This window comes from Sphaerodactylus townsendi, linkage group LG05 (assembly GCF_021028975.2).
Source record: "Sphaerodactylus townsendi isolate TG3544 linkage group LG05, MPM_Stown_v2.3, whole genome shotgun sequence".
In the NCBI taxonomy this organism is placed as follows: domain Eukaryota; kingdom Metazoa; phylum Chordata; class Lepidosauria; order Squamata; family Sphaerodactylidae; genus Sphaerodactylus; species Sphaerodactylus townsendi.
The window spans coordinates 79,518,665-79,537,248 of record NC_059429.1 but is presented as its reverse complement, the minus strand read 5'-3'; the positions used below and the strand labels follow the sequence as shown (position 1 = coordinate 79,537,248).

Below are 18,584 nucleotides of genomic sequence, written 5' to 3'. Positions count from 1 at the left end.
ACACTTGGAGCCACAAATAATTTTTGACATTTAAAATAAAGATAACGCTATATATATAGGGGTTTTTTTTAACCTTTTACTCTGCTCATTCTGAGAAGCGCATGGATGCGCATGCCCTGCTGCCTGCAGGGCGGGCAAGGATGAAGCCGGCGGCTCAGCCTAGCCAGCCGCCGGGAAAGCGCCCGCCCCGCTCCAACGGGGCGGGCGAGAGGGGAAGCCCGCAGTGCGGCCCAGCCGACCGTGGGCAGTTGGTGCGCCCGCCCTGCTGCCTGGAGGGCGAGCAAGGATGGGGCTGGCAGCTCGGCTCGTAGAGCCACAGTGCAAGGGCAGAAGAGCCGCATGCGGCTCTCGAGCCGCAGGTTCCCTACCCCTGTTCTAGCTGCTTGAAACTGATATAATTACAATTGTGTTTCTAAAATACTTTCAGAAGAGGATTCAAATTAAATTGTTAGGTTTGGACATTTAGACATTTAAAGGAACATTGCTATCTATCTAAGTTGTATATTTGTAAGCTATTAATGTTCAATGAATTGTGAAGGAACAGTTCTTACGTTTAAACTATTTTTCAAGCTGATGCTCTAAAAAAATTGCCAGAAACACTTTCTACGTTGAAATAAACTTAATTGGATTACATGAAATAGTAATTAGGTTCTTAACAATCCCTGAGTTAAACGAATATTGTTTGAGCTTTTTTTTGTTTTTATTAACATTATACAAAATAGGAGCAACTAAGTATATACATGTAAACATTTAGCCTAAACACAGTTTTTGTTTTTGGTTATTATTATTACAGTTCTATTGTTACATTATTGTTATATTATTATTACTGTTATTTAGAAAAAGTGCAGAGAAGGGCAACGAGGTTGATTGAGGGACTGGAGCACCTTCCTTATGAGAAGAGGCTGCAGCATTTGGGACTCTAGAGAGGAGACATCTGAGAGGGGATGTGATTGAAGTCTGTAAAATTAAGCATGGGGTAGAAAATGTCAACAGAAAAAATGTTTCTCTCTTTCTCACAATACTAGAATCAGGAGACATACATTAAAAATGCTGGGGGGAAGAATTAGGACTAATAAGGTGTTTGGAATATGCTTCCACAGGAGGTGGTGATGGCCACTAACCCTGGATAGCTTTGAAAGGGGCTTGGACAGATTTATGGAGGAGAAGTCGATCTATGGCTACCAATCTTGATCCTCCTTGATCTCAGATTGGAAATGCCTTAGCAGACCAGGTGCACGGGAGCAGCAGCAGCAGTAGAAGGCCATTGCTTTCACATCCTGCATGTGAGCTCCCAAAGGCATCTGGTGGGCCACTGAAAGTAGCAGAGTGCTGGACTAGATGGACTCTGGTCTGATCCAGCAGGCTCGTTCTTATTTGTTATATTTTCATTGGTATCCACTGAGAAGGAGGCATCCAGGATCACTCCTAAACTCAGATGTCTGCTGCATACTATCAAGAGTTGGAAGTAGGCCTTTCCCATCCATTTCTCCCCTTCCCCACCACAGGATTTCAGTCTTTAATTTCAGCTGGTTCTGTTGTTTCATTGCAGCCTCCAAGCAGCTGGCCAAGATATCCAGGGCCATACTTGGATGCCTGCCTGTCAACAGATATAGCTGAGTGGCATCAATATTCTGGTGGCAGCCCAAAACTCCAGATCAGCTTGGCAGAGGGCACATGTAGATGTTAAATAACATCAGAGAGGAGTGCCCCTGCAGGACTCCACACAGCTTCAAATGGCATGTCATGGTCTTTCCTCAACTGCTATCCTCTGTCCCAAGCTTGAGAAAAATGAGCATAACTATTACAAGGTTGTCCTATGTATCCCAGTGTTGACGAACTGTTGAATCAAGAGGTTGTGATAGACTAAACTTAGCTCTGCTGTTTACCATTGCCTACCTCCATGTGGGCTTAGAGAGCTCTGAGAACTGTGACTGGTCCATAGTCACCCAGCAGGCTTCATGTGGAGAAATGGGGAATTGAATCCAATTCTCCAAATTGAAGTCTACATCTCTTTAGCCACTATGCCATGCTGTCTTTCTACTGTTTCAGTAACATGTGACATTGCTCTCTTTTGAAGAGTTTCATAGTCAATTTAAGTTGCTAGGAACATTATTATTCCTTTAACAATTAGCGATATAATTGTTTTCAGCATGGTTGTATCTCATGTCAGAGCTTTGCAACTCCCCAATATTTAATTCTACCTTAATCTGACTTTTTTGTTTGTTTCTGTAGTGGACTATCAATAGGAGATCAAATATTTGCTTTTGTGTCATGGCTAGCCAAAAATATTAAGAAATTAAACTCTATTCTGAACAGAGCTAATTTAGTGCAATGGCTTTTATAGCATGTTAATCTAAACAAGGTATCTTCTTGTTTGTTGATAATGCACCAGGCAGATGACTGTTTGATAGGGGCATGTAACAGAAAACGAAATGGGCATGTGGAAACTTGTACATGGCTATAGTTCTTTGGGGGGAGGGTAGGATAAAAGTGTAATAAATTGGTGAGTTCTGCAGGGCCTGCAAAACCGAGCTGTTCCACTAGACTTTTTGGGGTGGGGGGCTGGCCACTTAGTCCACCCCTCCCTGATGCCCTATGTACCATCTGCTTATTTGAAATCTGCTGGTTCCCTCCCGGGGTTAGGACTGGACGCCATCCACCTAATTATGGGTGGGTTATTGTTGCTACTGATTTTAGGTTATTGTTGCTACTGGGTTGTTGTTGCTACTGATTGTATTTTATTGATTTTATTGGGGTTATTTGATTTGTTCCTTCCTTTTATTTGCAATGTATTGTTTTCTTGTTTGGCTTGTACATGGCTCTGAGCCCTTCAGGGGTAGAGCGGTCTATGAAATCGAATGAATGAATGAATGAATGAATGAATGAATGAATGAATGAATGAATGAATGAATGAATGAATGAATGAATGAATGAATTGTTATGGGGAGCCAGAGGTCCGTGTGTGCCTCTTAAATTCCAGTGGAGCCCCTGTTCTGCACTTATGTACCCATCTGTACTCTCACTGAAGAGCAAAAATAAGTAAATTCTTCCAGGTGCAGGCTGTTTTTGCGAAGAAGAGTAATGGCTATGATGCTGATCTAATACGTGTGCTTACTTTATTTAACCCTAGTATAATTGGCTTCAAACTGTATTTGCTTTTATGAAATGAAGTAGTTGCGTTACTGCGTATTTAGAATTCTCTGCAATTTGTTGTAAGATCTCTCAAGGGTACTGATGATGTAGGATAGCAGCATTTAAATAATGCTTACTTGCATGTGAATGCACAAAGCTTACAGAAAATTTTTCTAACCCACCTTCCCACTGTGTTAATCATCTGTTCTGTAAAACAAAAAAGAATCCACTGTCATAAAGCTTCCCTGCCTGGAGGCATTGCTCATTGCAGATTATAAAGCAAGTGGTTATTGATAAACTGAAGTAATGTATGTGGTATCTGAAAAAGCAAGTAGCAAATCTCTGCCGAAAGCTTGCACTCCCCAGGAAAGAGGAGGGGAATGAATACATAAAGCAAAGATCAAGTGATTAACGCAAATATATGTGTCTATTTTAATGTAGGAGATTGTAACCTGAGTGCACAATCAGAACACACAGGTGTTTATACATAACTTTGCAGTACGCATGCCCAGAGAATCTCCTCACACACCTTTCTAGCTGTATACCTAGTAATATAAAATGATAATGCAACAAACAAATGTTTGAAAATATGTGTATCCTATGGATATGGTTGGGTTGGATGGCAAATATATGTTCATTGACAAACTATTTAGTTCAGGATATGGCCCTATTTTTTGTGCTTATTTAAAAGCTTGGTCAGAAATCCTGTATTTTGAACAATTTTACCTTACACTGTGTATTTTAACAATTGGTTCAGGTTAGCACAGTCTTAACCGATCTTGAAAATTAAGTAGGTTTAGCCCTGGTAAGTATTTGGATGAGAGATTACCAGAGAATTCCAGGGTCACTAAGCAGAGGAAGGCAAGGGCAAAGTACTTTTGCAATTCTTTGGCCTTGAAAACCCTATGGGGTTGCTACAAGCCAGCTGTGACTTGACTGCATTTTACTTGTCTATGAGTGTACAAAAGCTTGCAATTACCATTTTAATCTGATGGTTAAAATAAACTCTTAGTAAGAAAATTGTTATAGAATGTATAGGGGAGTGCAGGCATGTACTTATGTGCTGGTATTGCACTAATGTGATGTTTGATTCAGCCTAGGAATGAAAGTTGCAGAAGTAAATAACAATGTACTCTTGTATGTGTTCTTCTAGTACAGTGATGGAAATCTTATTACACACGTGTCAAAAATGACATACCACTACATTTTGGGTAATCTGCCCACATTCACCAACAGCTGACAAACATTTTTGTAATCTTTTGATGTTTCTTTATATAATACATGATGATTGGACTGTCTTTTTAAAATTAAAAGAATATGTAAAGAGTTGTATCTCTTTAATAGGAAAAGGATGATACACCAGCTGAATCAGGTTAGGGATTTTCTGAATTTTTGACACATCTAGCTCAAAAGGTTCACCATCATTGTCCTAGTATAAGCAAAGTACAGCATGAAGAATACAATAAATAATCCTAAAAATGGGTTCCAGTAATATAAGCTGTACAGTTTTATAGACTCCCAAGTTAGCTGCTGTAATCGGCATGTTCCTTTTTAAAAATAAGGTGGATGATAAAATCTACTCACACTTCTGTGAAGTAAGAGTTTTATTAATTCTAATTTTAAAAAATAAGAGCAGAAGTAATTTTCTTCACATGCTCAGTGAGACTGCATATTCCATTCTTTTAAAAATTCAGAACATGGATAAGGAGGAAAAGCAAAAGAATGCTTATTGGAAAGTGGTACCATGGCATATTTTGTAAATACAGTCTAAAAACCCCAATAGAAGCACCTCTTATTTAGCTGACATTCATATATCATTGAAATTCTTGACTCTCTCCACGCTTTCCCCCACCCCCACCCCAACACACTTTTAAGCAGTAGATTCCCCATGTTGCATCACAAGTTGTTTTTGAAAGTTCCCTTTGGATCAAAATGTCTGTGATATTTGATGTAGAAGGGGGGGGGGGGTTGTTGTTACCATCAAGGAAACTCAAGTCCCTCAGATCTTCTTGAGTGGTTCTGAACTAGTTGCAGTTTGTTATACCCTTGCCCAAAATTCTGTGTGCTGGGATATGTTTTTAATTAAGAGCTAAATCAAAATAAATGTGTCAAAACAAAGTTCTAAAATGAGGCTTTCTGGTTGATTAATGAAACAATGTTATGCAGAAGTCCCAATTTTCTCAGATTTGTTCTGGAGGATCATGAGAACTGTTTATTCTCCTATATGTAGTTCCTAGCCCTTTCTGCCTCATAGGGTGTGTGCCAAAATGACATCCTTGTTGTTCTTAGAATGGTATTACCATTTGGTATTCAGATGTGTCCACCTAAGGTGTCTCCACCTTGTTCTTTGTAATGATTTATCAGATATACTTCTTTATTCATTTTGTTTGTTACTGTGAAATGTCCCAGTTCCACTCTGTGGAGAGGAAAAAAATCCTTCAGTCCTTTGTGTTCATTCTAAAAGAGATCCCATAGCAAGAGCCCTAGTGCCTGGATGCATGTTTACGTGCACGTTATTCTGTTGCTAGAGAAGGCTGTTGCTTGAGTCAGCAGTGTGAATCGGCAGCCAAGAAAGCCAGTGCAATTCTGGGCTGCATGAATAGGAGTATAGTGTCTAGACGGAGAGATGTAGTTGTACCTCTCTATTCTGCATTGGTCAGACTTCACCTGGAATATTGTGTGCAGTTCTGGGCACCACAAATTAAAATGGGTGTTGACAGTCTGGAACAGGTTCAGAGAAGGGCAACCAAAATGGTAAAAGGTCTGGAATCCATGTCGTACGAGGAGAGAGTTAGGGAGCTGGGGAAGTTTAATTTGGTGAGGAGAAGGTTAAAAGGTGACATGATATCCATGTTTAGATATTTGAAGGAATGGTGAGGGAGCAAGCTTGTTTTCTGCTGCTCCAGAGACTAGGACCTGCAGTAATGGATTCAGGGTTAAGGAAAAGAGATTCCACCTAAACATCAGGAAAAACATCCTGACATTAAGGGCTGTTCGACAGTGGAATGCACTACCTCGGAGTATGGTGGAGTCTCCTTTGGAGGTTTTTAAAGAGAGGCTTGATGGCCATCTGTCAGGAGTTCTTTGATTGTGTGTTCCTGCATTGCAGGGGGTTGGATTGTATGACTCTTTGAATCTCTTCCGTGGCCATTTCCGCATGGCCAGCAAGCAGGGGTGCATCGGCATAAATTATGCTGATGCACCCCCGTGGGACCGTTTGTACAGACTGTCCTGATAGGAGCGTAGGCAAAGGCACAGTCTTTGTGCAGGCTGCGCCTTCCCCAGCCGGCTTACCTTCTCCTGCTGGGGGGCATGTCACCTAGCCTCCACAACGCAACGGCATCAGGGAGGCATGTCCCCTGGCCTCCACAACACAACAGCAGCCAGCAGGAGAAGCTGATTGGGGAAGGCGGGAGGGAAATGCCGCCTTCCATCCACTGCCATTCACCCGTGGGTGCCGTTCACACGGCAGCGGGTGGAAGGCCCCACTTTTAAAAAACCTCGTTCAAAAGTGGCGTTTCCGTGCTGCTTGGGTGGCACGAGCATGGTGCTGCTGTGTTGCAGCAGCTTCTGCTGTGCGAACCCCTCCCCAGGGATGGCGTTTTTGCCGTCCCTGGGACGCTGTATTCCGTCCGTGCGGAAACAGCCTGTGATTCTATGATTCTAAGGCAGGGGTAGGGAACCTTTAACACTCAAAGAGCCATTTGGACCCGTTTTCCGTGGGAAAAGAAAACACTTGGAGCCGCAAATAATTTTTGACATTTAAAATAAAGATAACACTGTATATATTGGGTTTTTTTACCTTTTACTCCGCTCATTCTGAGAACCGCATGGATGCGTCCGCCCTGCTGCCTGCAGGGCGGGCAAAGAATAAAGAATAGCGGCACCGACCTCGCCGGCCACTGGGAAGATGCCTGCCCAGCTCCAACGGAGACGGCGAGAGAAGAAACCATAGCGCAACCAGCCAATGCGGGCAGTTGGTGCGTCCGCCCTGCTGCCTGCAGGGTGGGCAAGGATGGGGCCAGTGACTCAGCTCATGGAGCCGCAGTGCAAGGGCAGAAGAGCCGCATGTGGCTCTCGAGCCGCAGGTTCCCTACCCCTGTTCTAAAGGATGGACATTTTGTGTTCAATGATTTGTTTTGTGTGTTACATAGCATACAATAGATGGCAGTAGTGAGAATCTTTCATGGTCCTCTTCATGGGCTGCATCCAGTAATTATGAGGTTGTTAAATGTCTTGGGCAGGTCCAGCAGGAAGGGTGAAAGGTCACAATATAGAGTGACTGTAGAAATTGCTAGGTTCCAGCTTGCAACTTTTGTCTTTAAGACATGTGTATAGAGAGCAGACAGGCAGGATATCAATGTAATTGCTATGTCTAGTGAATAATTTAGGAATCTTTCAGTGGGATTCATACTTTGTTCCTGGTCTAGGCAAGGTATCTAATTCCAAGAGGTTGGAAAGAGCGGATGTTGCTACTTCCTCTTCAAACAGGACTTCCTTAAGAAATAGTTGTATCATGGTGCTAACCTGAATCTTAAACTGTGTCTGCACCAGTTGATTTGTGCATGGTGAAGATGTTAGAGTTCACATTTGCCCAGGTACTTGTGCCGTTCTTGACATATGTGTGCTTTCCACATCTTCCTAGAACAGCCCAAGAACTGTATCTTGTGCGTGCTATTACCGCATTTCCTTGCAGATAGTTCTACTGGCCCTTAAAGGGCTTGATCTGGTTTTTCATACAGGAGGTTGCTTTTCTTCCTGGCAAGCAGAAGAATGACTGCAAGTAGCATGAAATGGCAGGCTAGAACAGGAGCCTGGTTCTTCCTCCCACAAAGCCAGTGTGCCTTGAGATAGCTACAGATAAGATCCAGGTGCTGGAATGTGAGTTGCAGTGTCCAGGAAGACACACATTCATTCTTTTCACTTCAGTTATCCCTTTTCCTATCTTTTCCACTCTTCACTATTGCTTACAGAGCCAGTTGGGTTGCACTTTGGCTTGCACAGCTGATGTGTAGATCTTAACTCTGCAGAGAACCAAAACAATGCTGGAACAAAACCAAAACAGTGGCATGTGGCACGTCAATAAGAAAATTGTTGGCACTTCTCTGCAGCTGTCTACCTTGCATATCTTTTTGTATAAATTTGAGATGAAGAAAATCTATTAAGATTGGGATAACTTCCTCCTTGTCCATAAAATGTCCCTCAGACACAGCTGGAAAAGTTCTTAGTACCTAAAATTTTGCTGCTGCCACCACATAAGTTTGGATCTGCCCCCCCCCCCCCCCCCCACGCACACACCTTGGACTCCTGTGGTCAAAATAAGACTGTCAGTAATAGTTGTGATACTTGTGGGGTTTTTGGATGACTTAAAAGAAGAGATTCTTCAGTGCAGAAAAAGGAAAATTGTATCCAAAAATTAGTATAACTGGGAAGATATGGGAAGTTGGTAAACATCAGGGGACTGTGATAAATCAGTTCAGAGTGTGACTGAATTTGCAAGAAGCAAATCAGCTGAGAGCGAGCCCCTCCAGTGATGCTGCAAGCAGTTCACCTGCAATGCAGTGCTAAGCATCTGCAGCTAGGTGGTGGAGGCAAGTTCCTTTTCTGTCTTGCTTCTGCACAAAGCTGGGCTCCATTCAGAAGCAGAGAGAACCCTGCTTGCAATTCATGCTCCCCTCTGACTAGGACCAGAGGGCCATCTGATTTTTGATTTTTGATGGCTCTTTCGAAAACAGTGGGTCTGTCTTCAGAGATACCTTCTTCAATGGGAGTCCGTGCTTCATGCAGGTAAGTATCCTTTTCCTTTTGTTTCATCAGGAATTAATGGAATTTGATTCCCTCAGTGAGGATTTTTCTGAATTCCATGAAAATAAATGTCTGAGAACAGTTCTCTTTTTACTCTTTCCACCTCAGCATGTCATCTCATCGGGTACTTAGCTTGAGAACAAATTCAAGGAAGTTATCCTGTAAAGACAGATAGACTTTGCGAAGCCCCAAGTTATCCTTACGGCTGTGGAGTGTGTTGAGGTGTTAAAATGAATTCTGTTATCATTCATTCATTTCTAACAGTGTAGCATTTTGACAGCTGTCTGATCCAGACTGTGAAACTGTCATCAGCCTTTTGTCCCTGCTTGCAAGCTAGCTTCTGTGTTGCTTGAAAAGAACAAACAGATAGGAAGAGGCTTGCAGGTTTCTCCATCTTCTATTTAACAATTTGCTTGAATAAATCCTTGCTGAGAGTCTACATATGAATGGTTCTAATGTCTTTTTTGTACAGCATTTGTATGCTTTACAATTCTGGACTGTCCCCGTAATAATTGGGAGAACATTTTAGGAGGGTGGGGCAGGAACAGTGCAGAGGGCTGTATTGAATGTTTTTAGGGATTTCATAGTAAAGGTGCATGCATGTTCCCAGTGACAATAGACAGCAATGCCTTTGAAATCCCTGTAAAAATTGATAAAGTGGCCCCTTATGTTGTCTGAAAAAATCAACTGTCATCTTGAAAGTGTAAGGAGTTTTAAAGGCTTAATTGCAAAGATGATGAGCTCTCTGGATCTTTGGGGCATGACAGCTTCATTTCCTTTGGATGAAGGATAAGGGCAATTTTCAGAAGCTTTATGGAGATTTTCTAGTAACTTCCTTGCTGCAGAGAAATTGCACTTGTACAAGAGGAATGATTGCAGAATCTTCATAGCATGGCATTCATAAGATCTTTGTCACTGGGGAGCTTATTTACAGTCAGTTCCTTGTCCTGCATCATCCCTAAGGGAATGTATAAAATGCTACATAGCCTACATTAACAATTCAGCATTCTGGTATTAACAGTGCAATTAATCTTTTTAAACGCTTTGGTGTTATGGGTGTGGCTGTGAAATTGTCTGAGATTTATTTTGCCCACTGTTTGTTTCCTCTCAAGGTTTAGTTAGCATTTTATTAGTTAGCATTTTAATTTTTTATTGTCATCTACAGCTCTCAAAGATTGTGTTAATCCCTGTAACTATAACGTGGTTTGTGTTAATATCCTTCTGTGTTGTATTCGAATTAGATTTATGATTTTAGCTTTTTCTAAAGAGGGGTGTATGCGATCATGATAAATTTTGCATGGCATTTGGAACAGGGCATACTCAGATTGTAATACATTTACCATGTTGCTACACATACATCAGATTTCTCAGTTTAAGCACTCTCCTATCAAACCTAATAATAGATGGGATTGAAACCAGATATTTCAGAAAATGGTTATGAACTGTAAAAATGTATATTCAGTCACTTGTATTAAAAAGGTTCACGTCTATAATAATTCCTATAAGTGACTAAAGCCATGGAATCCTGATTTGTGTTGTTTTTAAACTAGCTCTAGTTGGTCATTATCCAAAATTCTCAACAGGATTTGGGTAATTATTGGGATCTGAAGCCATATAATTACTACAGCCCAGCTGAAATTACACATTCTATTGTGTGTGTTTTCATCCCTGCAAAGGTGGCTTGTTTTCAGTTACCATGTCCTGTCCTTCCACATGAAATGCTTCTTTTGTGTTTGCCCACTGTCTGGTAGTGTACTCTGCCATTCACAAGGTTGGAATGCCTGTAAGTATAAGATAAATCCTCTTGTGTGAAGACACTCTAGAAACTTCCATTCATACTGAAAGCTTTCACTTCAAGATCTGTGCACCATCTCCACTTACACCTAACATACAAAACTGCCCTTTGATATCGCAGCTGAGCAACATGAAAGAGTCTCTACTGTGACATTAGTTAACAAATACATTTTGGAGGGCTTCGTCATGAAAGGTACCCAAGCCAAAGCCCCCAACGGTTCTCCTCACTTGGCCTTATGGTGGCTCCTGGTCGTGCTGCTGAAATTGCCTCCATGCTGCTCGGCTCACAGTTGAAGCATTGTGGCTGGCCATTCATGAGGCCTGATCTTTGTAGTAAAGTCAGGATGTGTTGTGAAGCACAGTGCTGTCGGTAGGTAGTACAGCTGCACGGCACTGTATTATTGCCTCATCTGATATAATTAAAGCGATCAGAATACTATTCTTGTGCAAACTGAGATCGCTCATGGCAAATACTGTAGAAATTGGTATAATTTGTGTCATCTGAAATGTCTTAAATTTGGGTATTATTATGAAGAGTTCCATGCAGTGACTGAAGAGAGTCATTTTCATACATGAAGTATCAGTAAATCTGGATGTGCCACCAAATGCACATGCAGTTGAAAGCTTTAGTCAGTCTTGGCTGTCAAGCAAATGTACCTGTTGACATATACATTTACAGTCATGAGTGAATTTGTACTTTAAAAATCTTAGGCGGACACTTACATTTTAAGTTAAAATGTTAACCAACTGGAAGAATACTGGTTGTGGTGGATTTTCTGGGCTGTGTGGCCGTAGTCTGGTGGATTTTGTTCCTAGTTTCACCTGCATCTGTGGCTGGCATCTTCAGAGGTATATCACAGAGAAAAGTCTGTTTCACACACTTTGTGATACACCTCTGAAGATGCCAGCCACAGATGCAGGCGAAACATTAGGAACAAGATCCACCAGACCACAGCCACACAGCCCGGAAAACCCACCACAACCAGTTGAATCTGGCTGTGAAAACCTTTGACAATACATTGAAGAATACTGTTTGTTCTGCTTGAGATGGTATAAAGTGAAATTGAGGCAAGAGTTAACATGTATTGCCTGTCTGCTTTTTCAGTATACAAACAGAACAAACTACCCAGGCTGCACGAATAACTGGGATGGGAGGCGCAAAGTGAAATATCTCTTCAATACAATTGTACTGGGCTTATTTACAAAAAGCCCAGTAACAGCAATCTCGCTAAGACATTATAGACTGAAGAATCTCTAGAAAACACGATCAGCATAATATATACTATACAATTCTCACACGGTGTCCTCCAACTGAAAGTCACAATGTCCAACAGTTCACAATACAAACAATCCACAATTCAAATGCACCCCAGGGTTTTTTTGCCTGTTTTGTGGAATAAATCCGCTTCTTAAGCATGTATTTTACATCTTGCCTGCATTGTTTAGGGAATTCTATCCTTCTGTGTATGACACTCAAAAAAGGTTACAAATTAAATGAATGTATTAAATATTAATTGTAATACATTAATATCAAAATTAAATGTTAATTTTAAGTAAGGGTGGGAAGTAGGGGTGGGTAGCGTGGTGGCCAAGTTTGCAGATGATACCAAATTATGTAGGGTGGTGAGAACCACAAAGGATTGCGAAGAGCTCCAAGCGGATCTTGATAAATTAGGTGAGTGGACTAAGAAATGGCAAATGCAGTTCAATGTAGCAAAATGTAAAGTGATGCACATAGGGGCAAAAAATCCAAACTTCACATACACACTACAGGGGTCAGTGCTATCAGTCACAGACCAGGAAAGGGATCTGGGCGTCTTAGTTGATAGTTCCATGGGAATGTCAACTCAATGCATGGCAGCTGTGAAAAAGGCAAACTCTATGCTGGGGATAATTAGGAAAGGAGTTGATAATAAAACTGCAAGGATTGTCATGCCCTTTTATAAAGCCATGAGATGCGACCCGCACTTGGAGTATGGTGTTCAGTTCTGGTCGCCGCATCTCAAAAAGGATATTGAGGAGATAAGAAAAAAGAGGTGCAGAAGAGAAGGGCAACCTTGAGGGATGATTGAAGGATTGGAGCACCTTCCTTATGAGGGAGAGACTGCAAGCGTTTGGGACTAACTTTAGTTTTGGAGAGAGGAGGCGTCCTGAGGGGATATGATTGAAGTCTATAAAATTATGCATGGGGTAGAAAATGTTGACGAGAAATTTTTCTCTCTTTCTCTCACAATACTAGAACCAGGGGGCATTCATTGAAAATGCTGGGGGGAAGAATTAGGACTAATAAAAGGAAACACTTCTTCACACAACATGTGATTGGTGTTTGGAATATGTTGCCAAAGGAGGTGGTGATGGCCACTAACCTGGATAGCTTTAAAAAGGGCTTGGACAGATTTATGGAGGAGAAGTCGATCTATGGCTACCAGTCTTGATCTGTCTTGATCTCAGATTGCAAATGCCTTAGCAGACCAGGTGCTCAAGAGCAGCAGCAGCAGAAGGCCATTGCTTTCACCTCCTGCATGTGAGCTCCCAAAGGCACCTGGTGGGCCACTGCGAGTAGCAGAGTGCTGGACTAGATGGACTCTGGTCTGATCCAGCAGGCCAGTTCTTATGTTCTTATGATCAGTTATACAAAAGACATAAAAGCCACTGTTATTTTCATATAATTCATAAATAGTCAGTTCCAGTGTCCATGCTGGGTTTCATCTATGCCAGGCTAAGGATCTGGAAATCCACGTAAAAAAATTGGGCCCTCCCTTCACACCAGAGAAGAAGTCTGAATTTTTTTCTTTTCTTTTAACTTTAAAAAAGAAATTGTGTATATTTATGTCTTACAAGATAGAAATATGTTGATATTATACATTTCTGAGTTCTTAAACCTTTTTGTGCCATCTGTTTGCCTTCACGTGTTGTCTGCAGCTTCTGCAAAACTCCCCAAAATTCCCATGTAATTTCTTATGCAGGCCTGCAAAATATCAGAACCATGATGGGGAAAGCCGCAATATGGAAACGATAACTGTGTTAGCATTAGGTTCTAACTAGGTTCTACAAGTGTAGTTAGCACAAGTGTATGTTTGCGTACCGTGGCTCAGGCTACAAATGACTAACAAAACAGTATGCGCATGTAATGTTATCTGTGCTTAGCGCTGAAACTGAAAAATGGGGAGAATGCCTTAATACCAGGGTTGAGAAAAGAGGTACCCAAGCCCTCATGATGTTGTAAGCTGGCTCAGCAATGAGGTAGTTTTAGGTTGCAGGGCCCAATGATTGTACTTTTTGTGCTGTATAGAGGCTACCTGAAGATTTCCCCAGTTTTCAGATCAGATATAAACTTCTGTTTTCAGAAATGGTGCTTCAAAAGGCTTGCTGCATGTGCAAGCTTGGATCCATTGGGTCATTTCCACAGGCAGAAACATTTCCACCATGGAGTGTAACTGTCTGGTCTCTCTCCTTCTGCTGCAGTCCAAAATGCCTTCCTGAAATGCTGTTGTCAGGAGCATTTGGGGCTGCAGTGGGAGAGGGAAGACAAGAATGTCACTGGATGGAAATGTTAGTGTCCATGGAAATGCTTTTATGGATTTAGGTCACTGTGTTTTCCTCGGTGTCCATTGGATTGTGCACTTGAAGGGTTTCTGATGAGGTAGTTCTAACATGCTTAAATCCATGACCCAGGCTAGAACAAGAAGGCAGGGATATCAGGGTGGCTTCAAATTTTATTTATTTATTTATGATTTAGATTTATAGACCGCCCCATCCCCGAGGGGCTCTGGGCGGTGCACAACAATGTCAATATGTAAACAATGTGTAACTAAAATCCATTAAAACCATTAAAAACCATTAAAACAGCGGTCAAACGATAATAACAGGCGTCCCATAACCCAATTCATAAAAAACCTCCCCAAAGGAGGGAACGACCAGACTCCTCCCTAGAAGGATAACAAAATGTATACAAGACTGGAATTGTAAAAATAAGGGAGCAGAGGGGGTGGGGGGCGCCCTTCAGTGACTGGGCACTCCAAAGGCCCGGCGGAACAACTCAGTCTTGCAGGCCCTGCGGAATTCACCAAGGTCCCGCAGGGCCTGGACAGCTGGAGGAAGAGTGTTCTACTAGGCCGGGGCCAGGGCCATAAAGGTCCTGGCCCGTGTGGAGGCCAGCCGCATCAAATTGATTGCAAGTCAGTAAGACTCAATTTAAATCATGATTTTCTACATAAAAGCTTATCTCTGCTGGTTTTTATAACCTTAATATTTACAACCCTGAGAAAGGTTTCATTTTTAGAAGAATAACTTTTCAGGTTGGTTTTATGATTAGATCAGAAAATTACACATCTGATAATGTAAATCTGCATTTAAGGTTCTGTTTTAAAAATAAGAAGTTTGGACCTGTCACTGTCTTCCCTCAAACAATATTTTTGGTACCTATATATTCCTGTCTTCTTTGGTCAGAATATTTGCATATAGTAGGCAGTTCAAATGTATTCATTTTTTAATCTATATTAGACCTGAAACTCAACATCGAGGCCCTCCTTCCCATTCAGAAAACGATCACCCTGAACAAGAAGAAGAAATCCTGGGATCAGATGATGATGAGCAGGAAGATCCCAATGATTACTGCAAAGGTGAGAAACTATTGCTCCGAATTTTGCTGTCTACTCATGGGATTGAAAATGAAGGCGGCGAACCGAGTGGTGGAACAGGAGGGACGAGAGAATGGATGGTTCCAAATCCTCAGGAGTGTGCACTCGCTCATACGTGTACGTGGTTTATCACCCATCAGTAGTGATCTAGAGGATTCTGAATGTATCTGGTCCTTCTTTCTAGAACACAATAATCCAGACAATGGAAGACCCTTCCCGCCCCTTCCTAGTATGAGTTCCATGCTGAAGACACCTGAAGTTAGTAAAGAATAGGGAGCGTGCATACATCTAATATTTATTAAACAGGAATGGAGGGTCTCGTGGCTAATCATATAAACAGGATTGCTAACTCTCTTGGTTTGGTGAAACTTCTGCTGCTTTGAAAGTTACCTTAACAGAAAGTAGAATCAAATACAACATTATTCCTATTTTCTGCAAGCCCGTGACATACAGCCGTGGTGGTCAAACAGTTGTCTGTTTAGCTTGTTTACATTAGTTCATGACCCAGGCTAGAACAAGAAGGAAGGCATATCAGGGTGGCTTCAAATTGATTGCAAGTTGGTAAAACACAATTTAAATCATGATTTTCTACATAAAGGCTTATTCCTGCTGGTTTTTATAACCTTAATATGTACAACTTTGAGGAAGGTTTCATTTTTAGAAGAATAACTTTTCAGGTTGGTTTTACAATTAGATCAGAAATTTAATGATTGGTTGTGGTGGGTTTTCCGGGCTGTGTGGCCGTGGTCTGGTGGATCTTGTTCCTAACGTTTCACCTGCATCTGTGGCTGCCATCTTCAGATGTGTATTACAGAGAAAAGCCTGTTATTGCTTTCGACAATACGATTATAACAAAGTTTTCTCGTCTTCCAAGAGGATAGTTCACAATATTGAGGTCAAGTCCCTGAGACTGTGGGCTTCCCTTTGTCATCTCCTTTGCCTGGCAGGCCAGTGTTTGTATTCTCATGCCCTCCTAACTTCTGTCTTTCTCATCCTTATGGTTCTTCCTCTGTCAATGTTTCCATCTTAATTTCCACTCGAAAGGCCTGGAATCAATTACTGAGTTTCAAAGATACTGAATTCTGTCTCACTCATCATCTTTGAGTTCATACTATATCTCTCAGAGGCTCATTAGGGAAGTCAACCATGTTGTTCCTTTTGATTGGTCCCCTCATCTTTGTGCAGGGATTTATGGTTTCTATTAATGAAATCCTCCCCTTCCTTCATCTCATAAAGGGTAGCGATCTTTTCCTCCTGGCTCTTAACATTTTGCAAGAATCCTATCAGTTTGTAGTTTTGACAAGTGAAGTCCACCTTGTCCTCAGGGAGGAAAACAAACATGGTGCACTCCCTGCAGGTGACTCTACATGGGCCATGAGCATTCATAGTCACCTTCCAATTGTATTCCTTCATTCTAGAATTTCCTTTGTGTGTTAATGCATCTTACAAGCCTGATAGTACATGTAGAATGTAAAAGCTTATTACTAACTTCTTACAGCGCCCCAGGCTAAGAGCCACAGATTAAGAGATCTTTAGCTCACCCTTCAGTTCACACCTCTGATGTGGAGGAGCCTTACGGTCCAACTCTATCAGCAGAGGGCATGGCTAACAATCAGCCCCAAGCAAACAGATTCTCCCCAATCAGCACAATCACCTATCTCCGTGGTGGCGAACCTTTGGCACTCCAGATGTTATGGCACTCCCATCAGCCACTGCCAGCATGTTTCGCCACCACTGAGTCTTATCTCAATCAGCCATAGTCAGCTACAACACAAACTGAATCAAACTGACACCACTGTTCCGCAGGCTGTAAACACCCACGCACCTGCAAACACTGTCCTCTCATACAGTAACTTCAGCTAATTGGGTCCTCCCATTCTATTTCATATGGAGTTAAATATTTGTTTCATTTAAGAGTAGATATTCTTCAGTTCATCCAGAAAACAGATACACTGCAACATTCATATGACATTGCTTTAGGCAGTTGAATATAACCCTCTTATAAAAGCAGTTGAATAAATACATATGTCCAGTTGAATTGAACACGCAGACAAGATAATGGAGTAGGATCTGCAGAGCCACAGTGTGGCTAGGTCTGTGGTGCCACAATTCATGAAAATGCAAGTCGTACCCCATCTTCCTCCATGTGACTTTTTAGAATCGGGAAAATGCTTGAAGGTTCACCAGCTCCTGAGGGAGAGTAGTAGTGCAGGCTTCTGCAGAATTTGGAATAGATAAGTGGCAGCTGTTGGAAGACAGGGTGAGTCGCTTTAGCAGCTAATGCTATGAAGGCAATGGTTTTTTGCAACTTAAGGTTCCATGTTTTACAGATAGGCTTTGTTACCATGATATGACAAGGGACTTTCACAGCCTACTTTCCTATGGAAGTTACGTTGAATACTGGGAAATGCAGGCTAATTGACGTTTTCTTTATTTCACTTAACCACAGTTTATGTTCCAGAAACAAAATATGAAACAGTTTCAAAGCATATTTGGTGTTTAATACGAGCACCTTGAATCTACCTTGGGAACAGGAGAACTTTTAGATATTAAAAAGTCCACCATTCTACTTCATTATTATTTATCAAAAGATTTCAAGCCCATAATCCATGAAGAGCTACAAGCCAGGATTAGCGAGAAGAGATTCTTGGGCACCTGAGCAAGGAAGCAAAAAGGCATTGTGGACTACAATAATGAAAACTTGTAAATTTCCAGAACAAGACTTTTCTGTAGATAGTAGCATTTTCTGTTCAGGATAGCAATAAAAATTCCTGTTAAAGTTTGTGAAGCTTCATCATAATGGTTATCTTCTAGTTTTTCCTGTTTCCTGGATTGCTTCTTAAGACTTATGGGCTTTAACTATTTTTTATTTTACTAACCAGCCATTGTGAGCCCATAGAGTTAATTATGACAGAATAGCATTATTCAGTTTTTCTTGGTATTTATTAGCTTCTTCATTTACTTTGGAAAATCTTTTCTGAGAGCATGTAGCTCACTTCTGGGCTTACTCTAATTTGTTGGAAGATTCCTTTCATATTCCATTCTAGAGTTTTGGTTTCACATTTCAGGGCAAACGTACATAACCTCTTAATCCAGTCTTAATGGAAACTTCAGCACACTAATATGCCTAAAGTCAGGTTGAGACAGATTTTCTTCTACACCAGAGAATTCCCATAAGTGGCAGTTCCATCTGCAGATAGTCACATTGATCTA

General features: G+C 41.5%; 1 protein-coding gene across 2 annotated transcripts in view; it reads left to right on the top strand.

The window, feature by feature from the left end:
* The window catches only part of SRPK1 (SRSF protein kinase 1), a 40,068-nt gene that overhangs the window by 2,471 nt on the left and 19,013 nt on the right, over window positions 1-18,584 (top strand). The window contains exons 1-2 of one of the 2 annotated variants that reach the window (XM_048498242.1): window positions 8,763-8,919; window positions 15,235-15,353. In XM_048498242.1, coding sequence (XP_048354199.1) covers window positions 8,849-8,919; window positions 15,235-15,353 — 190 coding nt within the window. In that variant the 5' untranslated portion in view covers window positions 8,763-8,848. Of the gene's footprint in view, window positions 1-8,762; window positions 8,920-15,234; window positions 15,354-18,584 lie in introns of those variants that run through there. The other variant, XM_048498241.1, reaches the window with a different exon arrangement.